The sequence below is a fragment of the Triturus cristatus genome, chromosome 3_2, assembly GCF_964204655.1.
Source record: "Triturus cristatus chromosome 3_2, aTriCri1.1, whole genome shotgun sequence".
NCBI classification, from domain to species: Eukaryota; Metazoa; Chordata; class Amphibia; order Caudata; family Salamandridae; genus Triturus; species Triturus cristatus.
Genome location: NC_140584.1, coordinates 1,202,918,498 through 1,202,935,379, shown reverse-complemented (window position 1 = coordinate 1,202,935,379; position 16,882 = coordinate 1,202,918,498). Strand labels below are relative to the sequence as shown.

General features: G+C 42.2%; 1 protein-coding gene across 11 annotated transcripts in view; it reads right to left on the bottom strand.

Annotated features, from left to right (window-relative positions):
- Positions 1 to 16,882, bottom strand: part of ZFAND2B (zinc finger AN1-type containing 2B) — a 164,698-nt gene that overhangs the window by 125,798 nt on the left and 22,018 nt on the right. For 7 of the 11 annotated variants that reach the window (XM_085650161.1, XM_085650162.1, XM_085650164.1 and 4 more), the window contains exon 2: positions 15,157 to 15,241. In XM_085650161.1, coding sequence (XP_085506287.1) covers positions 15,157 to 15,211 — 55 coding nt within the window. In that variant the 5' untranslated portion in view covers positions 15,212 to 15,241. Of the gene's footprint in view, positions 1 to 15,156; positions 15,267 to 16,882 lie in introns of all 11 variants that reach the window. The other 4 variants (XM_085650166.1, XM_085650163.1, XM_085650158.1 and 1 more) reach the window with 1 other exon arrangement.

Here is a 16,882-nt window from a genome sequence, read left to right as displayed (position 1 = left end):
CCTGCTATCCTTACACACTTGGAATATATTATGACATTTATTCAGAATTAATAAGGGCAGAAGTTACAACTAAAAAAACTGCCTGCAGCACTGAGCCCATATACACTATAAGACGAGCATATTTTCAAATACAAATGCTGAGTTTTAAGCACGACGGCGTGCTTGTCTACAAAATCAGGAATTTTCACGCTCGCTGCTAACATTAGCTGCAATAGTAATTACGACCCAAATCACTCCATTCCAATGCTCGCAAAACTCGCAGATTACATCAGGTGTGATAGTATAATGTCAGCACGTAATTGTTATCTCAGCTCATCCTGCTATCCTTACACACTTGGAATATAATGTGACATTTATTGAGAATTAATAAGGGCACAAGTTACAACTAAAAAAACTGCCTGCAGCACTGAGCCCATATACACTATAAGACAAACATATTTTCAAATACAAATGCTGAGTTTTAAGCACGACGGCGTGCTGGTCTACAAAATCAGAAATTTTCACGCTCGCTGCTAACATCAGCTGCGATAGTAATTACGAGCCAAATCACTCCATTCCAATGCCGCAAAATAAAGACAGCTAAACCCTTCTAGTAAAATAAATACAACGACCTAAATAGCAGTACAACTCTTCCCGAAAAATAAATTAAAACAAAATAAATAGCAGAAATGGACCATCGTACACTAAAACTACGGACCCAAATAACTATATTCCAATGCTCGCAAAACTCGCAGATTACATCAGGTGTGATAGTATAATGTCAGCACGTAATTGTTATCTCAGCTCATCCTGCTATCCATACACACTTGGAATATAATGTGACATTTATTGAGAATTAATAAGGGCAGAAGTTACAACTAAAAAAACTGCCTGCAGCACTGAGCCCATATACACTATAAGACGAGAATATTTTCAAATACAAATGCTGAGTTTTAAGCACGACGGCGTGCTTGTCTACAAAATCAGGAATTTTCACGCTCGCTGCTAACATCAGCTGCGATAGTAATTACGACCCAAATCACTCCATTCCAATGCTCGCAAAACTCGCAGATTACATCAGGTGTGATAGTATAATGTCAGCACGTAATTGTTATCTCAGCTCATCCTGCTATCCTTACACACTTGGAATATAATGTGACATTTATTGAGAATTAATAAGGGCACAAGTTACAACTAAAAAAACTGCCTGCAGCACTGAGCCCATATACACTATAAGACAAACATATTTTCAAATACAAATGCTGAGTTTTAAGCACGACGGCGTGCTTGTCTACAAAATCAGAAATTTTCACGCTCGCTGCTAACATCAGCTGCGATAGTAATTACGAGCCAAATCACTCCATTCCAATGCCGCAAAATAAAGACAGCTAAACCCTTCTAGTAAAATAAATACAACGACCTAAATAGCAGTACAACTCTTCCCGAAAAATAAATTAAAACAAAATAAATAGCAGAAATGGACCATCGTACACTAAAACTACGGACCCAAATAACTATATTCCAATGCTCGCAAAACTCGCAGATTACATCAGGTGTGATAGTATAATGTCAGCACGTAATTGTTATCTCAGCTCATCCTGCTATCCATACACACTTGGAATATAATGTGACATTTATTGAGAATTAATAAGGGCAGAAGTTACAACTAAAAAAACTGCCTGCAGCACTGAGCCCATATACACTATAAGACGAGCATATTTTCAAATACAAATGCTGAGTTTTAAGCACGACGGCGTGCTTGCCTACAAAATCATGAATTTTCACGCTCGCTGCTAACATCAGCTGCGATAGTAATTACGACCCAAATCACTCCATTCCAATGCTCGCAAAACTCGCAGATTACATCAGGTGTGATAGTATAATGTCAGCACGTAATTGTTATCTCAGCTCATCCTGCTATCCTTACACACTTGGAATATAATGTGACATTTATTGAGAATTAATAAGGGCAGAAGTTACAACTAAAAAAAATGCCTGCAGCACTGAGCCCATATACACTATAAGACAAGCATAGTTTCAAATACAAATGTTTAGTTTTATGCACGACGGCGTGCTTGTCTACAAAATGATGAATTTTCACGCTCACTGCTAACATCAGCTGCGATAGTATAGTTACAGCACGAAATTGTAACATGAAATCATCCTGCCGTCTTTACATACTTAGAACATGGGATGAGATTCGAGAGGGATTAATAAAGTTAGAGCTTGCAAGTATAAAACACCCGAAAACAGTGAGCCCATGTGGTTACAACAACAAAACAGCACCAAAGGCTAAAGTGATGTTCCTTATAACACAAGCACAGTTGTAAATAAGAAACGTTTGTTTTGGGCAAATGTATACCATTTTACACATCAACACGCTTCACGCTCGCTGCTGATATCAAGTATGATCGTATATTTACGGGACTTCATTCACACATCAAATCATCCTGCTATCCTTACGAAGTCAGTACATGGTGTGCCATTTGTTATATATTCATAAAGGCACAAGGGACAATTATAAAAGAGCCTGAAGCATTGCGCCCATGTACACTATTATTCAAGGGTTTCCTACCCGCATCCACGCTACGCGCACACAGCCACTTCGCAGTGCCCTTCAATTGGGAATAATGTGTGAAAAGGGTAAAAAAATCGGAAGACAGAAAGTCTGGTATGGTGTGAAGTGTCAGCTTGTTTGTGGCAGCTAAAAAACGAAAGAAACCAGGCCAAGATAATTAAGTACATTGAGATGGGCAGTATAGATTGTAATCTCTTCGTTCCCAGCTTCAAAGACATGCAAATGAAGACACAGAGTGATGTGAAAGGTCTTTTCCATTCCAATGCCGCAAAGTGAAGACAGCCAAACTCCCGGGAAAATAAATAAAAATAAGCCCAAAAGCAGAAACGGACCATCGTACACTAAAATTACGACCCAAATCACTCCATTCCAATGCCGCAAAATAAAGACAGCTAAACCCTTCCAGTAAAATAAATACAACGACCTGAATAGCAGTACAACTCTTCCGGAAAAATAAATTAAAACAAAATAAATAGCAGAAACGGACCATCGCACACTAAAACTACGGACCCAAATCACTCCATTCCAATGCTCGCAAGACTCGCAGATTACAGCAGGTGTGATAGTGTAATGTCAGCACGTAATTGTGATCTCAGCTCATCCTGCTATCCTTACACACTTGGAATATAATGTGACATTTATTTCAAATTAATAAGAGCACAAGTTACAACTAAAAAAACTGCCTGCAGCACTGAGCCCATATACACTATAAGACGAGCATATTTTCAAATACAAATGCTGAGTTTTAAGCACGACGGCGTGCTTGCTTACAAAATCAGGAATTTTCACGCTCGCTGCTAACATCAGCTGCGATAGTAATTACGACCCAAATCACTCCATTCCAATGCTCGCAAAACTCCCAGATTACATCAGGTGTGATAGTATAATGTCAGCACGTAATTGTTATCTCAGCTCATCCTGCTATCCTTACACACTTGGAATATAATGTGACATTTATTGAGAATTAATAAGGGCAGAAGTTACAACTAAAAAAACTGCCTGCAGCACTGAGCACATATACACTATAAGACTAGCATATTTTCAAATACAAATGCTGAGTTTTAAGCACGACGGCGTGCTGGTCTACAAAATCACGAATTTTCACGCTCGCTGCTAACATCAGCTGCGATGGTAATTACGACCCAAATCACTCCATTCCAATGCTCGCAAAACTCGCAGATTACATCAGGTGTGATAGTATAATGTCAGCACGTAATTGTTATCTCAGCTCATCCTGCTATCCTTACACACTTGGAATATAATGTGAAATTTATTGAGAATTAATAAGGGCAGAAGTTACAACTAAAAAAAAATGCCTGCAGCACTGAGCCCATATACACTATAAGACAAGCATAGTTTCAAATACAAATGTTTAGTTTTATGCACGACGGCGTGCTTGTCTACAAAATGATGAATTTTCACGCTCACTGCTAACATCAGCTGCGATAGTATAGTTACAGCACGAAATTGTAACATGAAATCATCCTGCCGTCTTTACATACTTAGAACATGGGATGAGATTCGAGAGGGATTGATAAAGTTAGAGCTTGCAAGTATAAAACACCCGAAAACAGTGAGCCCATGTGGTTACAACAACAAAACAGCACCAAAGGCTAAAGTGATGTTCCTTATAACACAAGCACAGTTGTAAATAAGAAACGTTTGTTTTGGGCAAATGTATACCATTTTACACATCAACACGCTTCACGCTCGCTGCTGATATCAAGTATGATCGTATATTTACGGGACTTCATTCACACATCAAATCATCCTGCTATCCTTACGAAGTCAGTACATGGTGTGCCATTTGCTATATATTCATAAAGGCACAAGGGACAACTATAAAAGAGCCTGAAGCATTGCGCCCATGTACACTATTATTCAAGGGTTTCCTACCCGCATCCACGCTACGCGCACACAGCCACTTCGCAGTCCCCTTCAATTGGGAATAATGTGTGAAAAGGGTAAAAAAATCGGAAGACAGAAAGTCTGGTATGGTGTGAAGTGTCAGCTTGTTTGTGACAGCTGAGAACCGAAACCAGGCCAAGATAATTAAGTACATTGAGATGGGCAGTATAGATTATAATCTCTTCGTTCCCAGCTTCAAAGACATGCAAATGAAGACACAGAGTGATGCGAAAGGTCTTTTCCATTCTAATGCCGCAAAGTAAAAACAGCCAAACTCCCGGGAAAATAAATAAAAATAAGCCCAAAAGCAGAAACGGACCATCGTACACTAAAATTACGACCCAAATCACTCCATTCCAATGCCGCAAAATAAAGACAGCTAAACCCTTCCAGTAAAATAAATACAACGACCTGAATAGCAGTACAACTCTTCCGGAAAAATAAATTAAAACAAAATAAATAGCAGAAACGGACCATCGCACACTAAAACTACGGACCCAAATGACTCCATTCCAATGCTCGCAAGACTCGCAGATTACAGCAGGTGTGATAGTGTAATGTCAGCACGTAATTGTGATCTCAGCTCATCCTGCTATCCTTACACGCTTGGAATATAATGTGTCATTTATTTCAAATTAATAAGAGCACAAGTTACAACTAAAGAAACTGCCTGCAGCATTGAGCCCATATACACTATAAGACGAGCATATTTTCAAATACAAATGCTGAGTTTTAAGCACGACGGCGTGCTTGTCTACAAAATCAGGAATTTTCACGCTCGCTGCTAACATCAGCTGCGATAGTAATTACTACCCAAATCACTCCATTCCAATGCTCGCAAAACTCGCAGATTACATCAGATGTGATAGTATAATGTCAGCACGTAATTGTTATCTCAGCTCATCCTGCTATCCTTACACACTTGGAATATAATGTGTCATTTATTTCAAATTAATAAGGGCAGAAGTTACAACTAAAAAAACTGCCTGCAGCACTGAGCCCATATACACTATAAGACGAGCATATTTTCAAATACAAATGCTAAGTTTTAAGTACGACGGCGTGCTTGTCTACAAAATCAGGAATTTTCACGCTCGCTGCTAACATCAGCTGCGATAGTAATTACGAGCCAAATCACTCCAATCCAATGCCGCAAAATAAAGACAGCTAAACCCTTCTAGTAAAATAAATACAACGACCTAAATAGCAGTACAACTCTTCCGGAAAAATAAATTAAAACAAAATAAATAGCAGAAATGGACCATCGTACACTAAAACTACGGACCCAAATCACTCCATTCCAATGCTCGCAAGACTCCAAGATTACATCAGGTGTGATAATGTAATGTCAGCACGTATTTGTTATCTTAGCTCATCCTGCTATCCTTACACACTTGGAATATAATGTGACATTTAATAAGGGCAGAAGTTACAACTAAAAACACTGCCTGCAGCACTGAGCACATATACACTATAAGACGAGCATATTCCCAAATACAAATGCTGAGTTTTAAGCACGACGCCGTGCTTGTCTACAAAATCAGGAATTTTCACGCTCGCCGCTAACATCAGCTGCGATAGTAATTCTGACCCAAATCACTCCATCCCAATGCTCGCAAAACTCGCAGATTACATCAGGTGTGATAGTATAATGTCAGCACGTAATTGTTATCTCAGCTCATCCTGCTATCCTTACACACTTGGAATATAATGTGACATTTATTGATAATTAATAAGGGCAGAAGTTACAACTAAAAAAAACTGCCTGCAGCACTGAGCCCATATACACTATAAGACGAGCATATTTTCAAATACAAATGCTGAGTTTTAAGCACGACGGCGTGCTTGTCTACAAAATCAGGAAATTTCACGCTCGCTGCTAACATCAGCTGCAATAGTAAATACGACCCAAATCACTCCATTCCAATGCTCGCAAAACTCCCAGATTACATCAGGTGTGATAGTATAATGTCAGCACGTAATTGTTATCTCAGCTCATCCTGCTATCCTTACACACTTGGAATATAATGTGACATTTATTGAGAATTAATAAGGGCACAAGTTACAACTAAAAAAACTGCCTGCAGCAGTGAGCCCATATACACTATAAGACGAGCATATTTTCAAATACAAATGCTGAGTTTTAAGCACGACGGCGTGCTTCTCTACAAAATCAGGAATTTTCACGCTCGCTGCTAACATCAGCTGCGATAGTAATTACGAGCCAAATCACTCCATTCCAATGCCGCAAAATGAAGACAGCTAAACCCTTCTAGTAAAATAAATACAACGACCTAAATAGCAGTACAACTCTTCCGGAAAAATAAATTAAAACAAAATAAATAGCAGAAATGGACCATCGTACACTAAAACTACGGACCCAAATCACTCCATTCCAATGCTCGCAAAACTCCAAGATTACATCAGGTGTGATAGTGTAATGTCAGCACGTACTTGTTATCTTAGCTCATCCTGCTATACTTACACACTTGGAATATAATGTGACATTTATTCAGAATTAATACGGGCAGAAGTTACAACTAAAAAAACTGCCTGCAGCACTGAGCCCATATACACTATAAGACGAGCATATTCCCAAATACAAATGCTGAGTTTTAAGCACGACGCCGTGCTTGTCTACAAAATCAGGAATTTTCACGCTCGCTGCTAACATCAGCTGCGATAGTAATTCTGACCCAAATCACTCCATTCCAATGCACGCAAAACTCGCAGATTACATCAGGTGTGATAGTATAATGTCAGCACGTAATTGTTATCTCAGCTCATCCTGCTATCCTTACACACTTGGAATATAATGTGACATTTATTGAGAATTAATAAGGGCAGAAGTTACAACTAAAAAAACTGCCTGCAGCACTGAGCCCATATACACTATAAGACGAGCATATTTGCAAATACAAATGCTGAGTTTTAAGCACGACGCCGTGCTTGTCTACAAAATCAGGAATTTTCACGCTCGCTGCTAACATCAGCTGCGATAGTAATTACGACCCAAATCACTCCATTCCAATGCTCGCAAAACTCGCAGATTACATCAGGTGTGATAGTATAATGTCAGCACGTAATTGTTATCTCAGCTCATCCTGCTATCCTTACACACTTGGAATATAATGTGACATTTATTGAGAATTAATAAGGGCACAAGTTACAACTAAAAAAACTGCCTGCAGCAGTGAGCACATATACACAATAAGACGAGCATATTTTCAAATACAAATGCTGAGTTTTAAGCACAACGGCGTGCTTGTCTACAAAATCAGGAATTTTCACGCTCGCTGCTAACATCAGCTGCGATAGTAATTACGAGCCAAATCACTCCATTCCAATGCTCGCAAAACTGGCAGATTACAGCAGGTGTGATAGTATAATGTCAGCACGTAATTGTTATCTCAGCTCATCCTGCTATCCTTACACACTCGGAATATAATGTGACATTTATTGTGAATTAATAAGGGCAGAAGTTACAACTAAAAAAAATGCCTGCAGCACTGAGCCCATATACACTATAAAACAAGCATAGTTTCAAATACAAATGTTTAGTTTTATGCACGACGGCGTGCTTGTCTACAAAATGATGAATTTTCACGCTCACTGCTAACATCAGCTGCGATAGTATAGTTACAGCACGAAATTGTAACATGAAATCATCCTGCCGTCTTTACATACTTAGAACATGGGATGAGATTCGAGAGGGATTAATAAAGTTAGAGCTTGCAAGTATAAAACACCCGAAAACAGTGAGCCCATGTGGTTACAACAACAAAACAGCACCAAAGGCTAAACTGATGTTCCTTATAACACGAGCACAGTTGTAAATAAGAAACGTTTGTTTTGGGCAAATGTATACCATTTTACACATCAACACGCTTCACGCTCGCTGCTGATATCAAGTATGATCGTATATTTACGGGACTTCATTCACACATCAAATCATCCTGCTATCCTTACGAAGTCAGTACATGGTGTGCCATTTGCTATATATTCATAAAGGCACAAGGGACAATTATAAAAGAGCCTGAAGCATTGCGCCCATGTACACTATTATTCAAGGGTTTCCTACCCGCATCCACGCTACGCGCACACAGCCACTTCGCAGTGCCCTTCAATTGGGAATAATGTGTGAAAAGGGTAAAAAAATCGGAAGACAGAAAGTCTGGTATGGTGTGAAGCGTCAACTTGTTTGTGACAGCTGAGAACCGAAACCAGGCCAAGATAATGAAGTACATTAAAATGGGCAGTATAGATTGTAATCTCTTCGTTCCCAGCCTCAAAGAGATGCAAATGAAGACACAGAGTGATGCGAAAGGTCTTTTCCATTCCAATGCCACAAAGTAAAGACAGCCAAACTCCCGGGAAAATAAATCAAAACGCGCTAAATAGCAATGCAACTCTCCCGGGAAAATAAATAAACATAAGCAAAAAAGCAGAAAAAGGAACATCGTACACTAAAATTACGAGCCAAATCACTCCATTCCAATGCAGCAAAATAACACAGCTAAACCCTTCTAGTTACATAAGTAAAACGCGCTAAATAACAGTGTAATTGTTCTGAAAAAAAAAATGAAAACAAAATAAATAGCAGAAACGGACCATCGTACACTAAAAGTACGGAACCAATTCACTCCATTCCAATGCCTCAAAGAAAACACAGCTAATAAAACACGCTATGGACCCAATTCAAAGTAAACACAGCTATAATAATAAAACACGCTACTGACCCAATTCACTTCATTCCAATGCCTCAAACTAAACACAGCTAAACTCTTTCAGCAATAGCCACGAAAAGAAACAAAAGAGTTCCAACTGAAACACTTCATGCCACATAAAGCATGTTTACTGTAGTTAGGCGGTGCTGCGTGGGCGTTCTTAAAAAAGTAAAGGCTGATCGACAAAGGGCATTAGCCTGTCAGAAACCAACACACTAAAACAGACAAGCTCAGGAACCAATTACTGACAAAGAGCTGCAGTAGGCGGAGATTCAACACATTTACAAATTACTTAATGCCTCGGAGAGGCAGCGCATGCGCTGCCCTATGCGAGACCTAAAAATGATATCAAAGGTGTGGAATTCGGGGATAAGTGCGTCAAACTCGCCGCCTATGCGGACGATATCCTGATTGTAACGGAATCACCAGAATCTTCAATCTCTGCACTAATGTCCACCATAGATAGTTACTCTTCCCATTCAGGATACAAACTCAACCGGGATAAATCTGAGGTCAAACCACTCAATATTTTAACCACCAAAGAGGTGCTGGGAGACTCAGGGCTATGTTGGCAACCAGAGTTTGTGAAGTACCTAGGTATCGAGTTTGGTGACTCCCTCATGGAGACCCTCCATCGAAATGAAAAAATCACTTTAAATAAAATCAAGACGCAACTAGAGGGGTGGTCCCCCCGTTTCATCACTTGGTGGGGTAGGGTGGAAACCATCAAGATGATGATTTCACCTCTAGTTAATTACCTCATATCTATGCTCCCACTAACCCTCACACCAGACTTCTATCACAAACTAGACATGGCCATCTCTAATTTCCTATGGAAAGGGAAAAGGGCAAGAATCAGCATAAAAAAGCTTCGCTTAGACAAATCCGCGGGAGGGGTCAATTTACCAGACTTTAAGAGATATGAGACCGCTTTCCTAGCCAAACAAGGAGCCCACTGGCTCGCTCCCTCACCTGAATACACCCCAGTATGGCTAGAAATTGAGGAGGAAATTCTTAACGGTATCTCCCCTAGCGCGGCCCTCTCATCCAACCTGAACAAACTGACCCATTCTAAATCGATATTTCATAACACAAAATCTGCTCTCCTAAAGTTTGATAGAATCCTAGAAATCAACATCCGGGGCTCACGATGGGAATCCCTTTGGGACAACCGTAACATTCTGTACAAGGGTAAGCCCATGCACAACGAGACATGGATCAAAAAAGGCATACTGTTCCCACACCAGCTGTACGCGGGGGAATACCCTATTCCCTTCAGCGACCTACAAATCAAATACGATCTTGCACCAATTGAATTCTATAACTTCCTAAACGTAAAAACGGCTTTGTCCAAACTCAAACTCTACCCGACACCGCCCTCACTCCCACCATACCTTGCCAGACTAAACAGACTAGGACACCAGGTTTCCTTTCTCTATAAACTCAGCCGTCCCCAACAATCTGGCCTTACTGCCCCAATCACACAATTCTGGAATAACCTTTCATCTAGGCCAATCACAGACTCAGATTGGACCAACGCATGGATATCCTGCACGAGACACAAAATCAGCCCTACACTATCACAGACAAAATACTGGCTCTTACACAAAGCCTTCTGGACCCCTGCACGATTATTTGCACACAACCTCTCCCCAGATGCCTTTTGCTGGAATTGCAAACGCGCGGGGGGGTGACTTATCACACATCATCCTAGAATGCGACTGCGTGGCGCAATTCTGGGAGAATATATTCGACTTGATCTCAAAGCTATTCTCCATCTCACCGGTGAAAGAGCTCCCTTACCTAGTTTTCGGGTTCACCCAGAACCCATCCCTTGATGCAGATGATAGGGCATTACTTGACCTCCTCCTCTCGGCTGCAGTTAAGACAGTCCTCAGCAACTGGAAAGATACCAGCAAGGCCAACTACGCAGGGTGGTTAAATTGGATAATTAGCTTACGTGGAGCAGACAATATTACACTCCTTCAGACACCGTGGCGTCCTGCCACGATAAAACTATGGTCGACTCTTGATAACTACTTCACGACACGTAAGCCACCTTAGATGGGCCCACACACAGTCCACGACTCACCAACATATGCTGCCCGACTGCCTTCATTGCACTCCTAGCCACCGTAAATAATTGTCCTTAATGAATGAGTAAAATGCTGTTGAAATACAATGTCTGTTACTGAATTGTTGTGAGTATGTGATACGTGCTCTACTGTTGTACTTTTGTACTGACATTTACTATGATGTACTGTAGCGTACAGTAATTTTGATTCGTAAATTTATGACTCATATTACACTAATGGACTTGCTTTATATATGTCTATGCTGTAACAACCAATAAAAAACTTTTGAAATAAAAAAAAAAAAAAACTTTGAAATCTCGCTAAAATCCGTTAGGAAACGAAGTAGCAACACAGTTTTGTAAAGAATAACTAGCCTCTCCCTTTATTATAGCCACTCAAAGAATATCCTACGGTCCATTGACAAAGGCCACAGACAGGCCAGGCCGTAACAGGAAAAGCTTCGCCAGTCACACATGTCGATCTTCCGAACATCAGATCTTCCCAACAAAGCCAAGCAAACGGTGTGAAAGCTTAGAAGGATGTGTGTGAGAAAGTGCCATCTTACTTGCATGGTATGCCCCCACTTTTTCCTGAATTGCTGATGTACTTTGGCAGGAGCCCAGGGCACACTCAGTCAATCAGGTACCCAGGGCCTGTGTTCCTTCCCTAAAACTGCATTTAAGCCTAAAACCCAATTGGCATCTCTGGCCACGTCAGCCCCTGGTAAATGGTACCATAGGTACCCAGGGCACTGTGACAGAGAAGGCCCCTAAGGGCTGCAGCACTTATTGTGCCATCCTTAGAGGCCCTGTACCCTGACTGACTGACACACACACACACACACACACACCCCCCCCCCCCCCCCCTTTGCAGGCTGAGTGCCTTGGTGCAAAACAAAACAGAGTCGACATGGCACACATCCCTGTGTGCCATGTCCACAAACACACTGCCCTGGCATACCTCAGTCACCCCTCTAGCTGGGTGTACTATGCCAGTGGTGAGGGTACAGGTGCACGAGCCCTGTACCCCTACAGTACCCAGGTCCATTCCTGGGCACTGCAAGTGCAGTGCTGCCATCAAGAGTATATGGTGCTGGGAGGTTGTCAACACGAACTCCACAGCACCATGATGGCAACGCTGAAGACTAAGAAGTTTGGTATCAAACTTCTCAGCACATTAAACACACCCTGATGCCAGTGTGGGATTTAATGTAAAATGCACGACAGGGCATCTTAGAGATGCCCCCTGAAACCTAACCAACAACCAGTGTCCTGCCTGAGAGGCTGCCTAGGGTGCCATTCAGCAGACATGTTGCTGGACCCCTGGGTAGAGAGCCATCCGCTCTGGGCCTGCAACAATGTACATCCTGGGCAAGGTGCTAGGTCTCCTCCCCCAGGATGGGCAGGGGGAAGCTTCAAAGGCATGCCGCCTTTGTGAGCCTCCCCAGACCACTTGCTGTACTCAGCAACTGGTCCCCATTGGTTCTAGCCCCCACTCTGGCGGGAAAGCCCAAATGAGGAAATGGGGTGTGCCAGCCTCTGCCAAGCCCACCCCTCAGGTGGGGGAGGCGAGGTGAATCCCATCTCCGGGCTCTCCCCATCTTGAAGATGGGGAGCCCTGCCCAATCGGGACTAGGCTCCTGCCCCCCTCCCACTGGAGAGTGGCAGGATAGGGGGTGTACCCACCCCAGGGAAGGGACCCATTGGTCCCTGCCCTTAATCTACCTGTAACACCCCTAAATTTAGTATTTAGGGGCACCACCCTGAACCTTCCTTGCTCAGATCCCGAATCCAATACACGAAGGAAGAACAAGAAGAAAGAAGACCTGCCGTGCAACTGCTAACAAGAGGACAACACCAACTGACTTGGCCCCAGCCCTACAGGCCTGCGACCCTTGAACCTGCGGCTGCTAAACCCCGGCGTCTCCAGTGGTCAGCAACCTAAAAAAAAAACCCGAGGACCCGACTGCCTTGCTCATCTACCAAGACTGGGACCCCCACGAGCAGTGGTTCTGCTCAAAGCAAGTAACAAACCCCTGGTGCCAGCCAGAAACTGCGACTTCTGCACACTCTGCACCCACGGAGCCCAGCCTGTGCCCGAGTGGACAAAGACTACGAGGATGTCCCCCCCCAGCGACTGTGACCCAGAATCCAGCACCCAAGGACCCTCCTCAAAGCTCTTGACGACAACTGCAGCCTCAGAACAGGGACCCTTTCAACCGCGACCAGCAGAGGCTAAGATTTCCTGATGCCAAAAGGTATCCCTGCACCTGGCACCCAGCAGCCCCCTGTGCCCAACTCCTGGGTGCCTACCTAACCTACGGCTTCCCAACTTACCTCTCGAAGTGGTGGTCGCACCTGAAGAATTTCCATCCCAGAGCTTGCAGCCTGTGTTTATCTTGCAGCTTCGCCACTGAAATACATTGAGCGCCGGACGGCTCAAAAGCACCCTGCACCCAGCTGCCCGAGTGCCCCTGGAAGTGCAACCTCCATCCTAGCTTACTTCCCCACTTGCCCTGTGTGAGTGACCAGGAGCCAAGCACCCACAGACGCATGACCTGCCTGCTAGCAGCCACCAACCAAGGGCCCCCTCCCTGCCATAGGCTAACATTGGGCCTAACTCACTCTGCACCCAGCTGCCCCTGTGCCGCTGAGGCTATACCAACTGTAGCTATCTGACCCTGGGAGACCAGAGTCTATGCCAGAACCTTAACTCTGCCAGTCGAGAACTTACTTGAAAGCCGATAACCTACATGGTCTCCAATCGGGTAACATTGACTGGTTTCACTTGGAAATTCTTCTAAGTGTCGAGTTTTGAAACTTTGAAATATTCACACACACACACACACACAAAAAAAAATTGCCCGATCAACAGAAATTAAATTACTCACCTGTTATCAGGAGAGATCCCAGTGCTGGATCTTGGTGCCCAGCACTGACCCTGAAAAGTAATTCCAACCGTACTTAACGATAATGTTATCCTATGGAGGAAAATCAAGTAAATTGGTTTTTGCCAGAAATTCTTCTGTCGATTTTTGAAACATACAAATATTCCTTAAACATCGCCTGTGTAACAAAAACGATTTCTTTTAACTGTTTACAGGAAATGCATCAGGGTTGATTCCAACCCCGAATAAGAAAATCATACGCAAAGTAATTGAAATTGCATTTACTTAAAACTTCCCATTGAGCTCAATGTTATAATTGTGTTTGAATTATGTTGCCTATTGCAACAACTGTAACTATTGCATTTAAATGTCTATTGCTTATTGAAAGTATTTAACTTAAGCATCTCATTCTGAGAAAGTATTTTGATACCTACTTGTGGTTCTAAAATAAAACAACTATATATTTTTATATACAATACAATTGGCCTAGAGTTCTGTTCTTGAGTCTGTGAGACCGTTTGCTGACTGAGTGTGTACAACAAATGCTTTACGCTGTCCTCTGATATGGCCTTACTGCTCGACCAAGCTACCACTTTAGGGAGTAAGGTTATATCTAACTTTAGCCTCTGCCAAACCTCTGGGGACTGTGGACTCTGTGCACACTGAACCTTACTTTGGTGCAGTATATACAGAGTCACTTTCTTACAATTTGGATTTATTTTAGGTACACTGCAGCTTTCAGAGGTCTCACGAAGCAAAAAACATCACAAATTAACACCCCCTCTTCCTGTCGGGTTAAATAACTACTCAGAGCACTCATACCTTACAAGCGAACAGTCAAATGTTTTATTTTTGAGCTGAATGGGTCAGGATGTGCTTACAGAAGGAACAAATCCATGCTGCAGGCGATCCCAAGCCCAGGTTGACACATAAGAGTGGAACAGGAAGGAGGCTGATACCAGCCGAGGAGTCTTACATCAAGGTCTTCATGCTTATACTCACCGAGCTGTTTGCAGGTGTGTTCGGAACAATGCTTCCCGAGGTCTGGGAACTCCATTCTGAGACGACTCCTGGAATTTCCAAGCACCTACAGCACACAACATAGAGGACGCCTTAAAAACACATTAAGAGGAAAATGCATCACTACAGGAGGATGTAATCAGGATCTCTATCAGGGGAGTCATATCACATTAACCTAGTTCTTCTCAGACTAGGAGCATTAGCCATGCAACCGTCCCGCCATAATGGGCAGTAATACACTAAAAACATGATCAATCCTCCCCACAGCCCCGCCACCAATAACTCACGATCAGTAATCCAATTAATGTCTGCATCTTGGGCGGTCTCCCTTTCTGGTGCCTTCCCAGTGACTGAACCCCCCCACCTCCCCATACCTTGAAGAGACGGCGGCTACAACAACCTCACACAAGACTACTATAATTCTTCCATGGCATTTATCGGATTAGCATGCACATAAGGACATGCGATAATGATAAGGAGGCTAGTCCTTCCATATTAAACTTTAAATGGAGGTTTTCCATTGATTACAAACTAAACATGGAGAGAATGGAAGTTCCAGTCAAGTTACATATCTTACACTTGCATAGTTTAATAAGTTACCATTTTTTCCAGTCATATTCCAGCATCTACAGCTACTCAGCTCATACTATTTTTTTAAAATTTTTTTTACAGTCTTGTAGCGGGCACTAAGCCCACCCATACAAGTAGTTTAGCGTTTTTATTGACACAAGTGGGGAAATGCTGGGTGGTAGGAATGTGGATTCCTGCAAATTCTGGAAATTTTTCAATCATGATAAAAGTAAAGAAAATGCATGATTTCGGGCAAAGTTCGTAATGCAACTTGTGCTATGTAAAGCGCTCCGATACCTTCAGGTCAAGTTAGTGCTATATAAAACTTAATAAATAAAAAAAAAAACAAAGACACACACACACACTCTTCCCGCCACGCCACCCAATCACAAAGATTCGACTCAATGAAAGCGGCACAGCCAGAGACTGGTTGCTTCAGGTAAACTTTTTGATTTTTCTTTACTCCTTTTTCTGCCAAAGAGCATTGTGCTCAGAAAACAAACAGACCTACGCGTTTCAGCCCAAGCCTTATGCTGGGCAATATAGTGATTTCTCAGAGTGCTATTGCCCTCTCTACATCGCCTTCACCCTTAATTAAAATTAACAGTTATTCAGATCGCCACGTACAATTACTTTGAATACTATACATTGATTTTTGTATGCATCAGCATTACAGTTATAACAGTGCTTTTTGCCTTGCATATCTTTGTATAGCAACAAATGATATTATTCAACAGGCTGCATTTCGGGTGAAAAAGAAGTTCACAAAAAGTTTGAAAGCACTTTAATTTCTCATTTGTTGATTCTATCTGATTTGTATCCACCAATGTACCTCTAATAGCTGCCACGATTCTCGTAGATATATATCTACATATATACTCACTGGGAAAAAAACACAGCTTTCAGGGACATTCTAGTTAGGCTGACATTTCACTCGTACAAAATCAGAGAAATTCAGCTGTTCTAGTTAGCTGAGCTACCTATAACTCGTGCCCCCGCAATGCCCTGCTGATGACATCACTGATGAGTGGGAGTGTTTCTAAAAAATTTAAGAAGGATTCTATCTATATATATATATATATACATACATACACACACCTTTAAATGTTTGATGACACGCTGTCCGAACACGAACTCA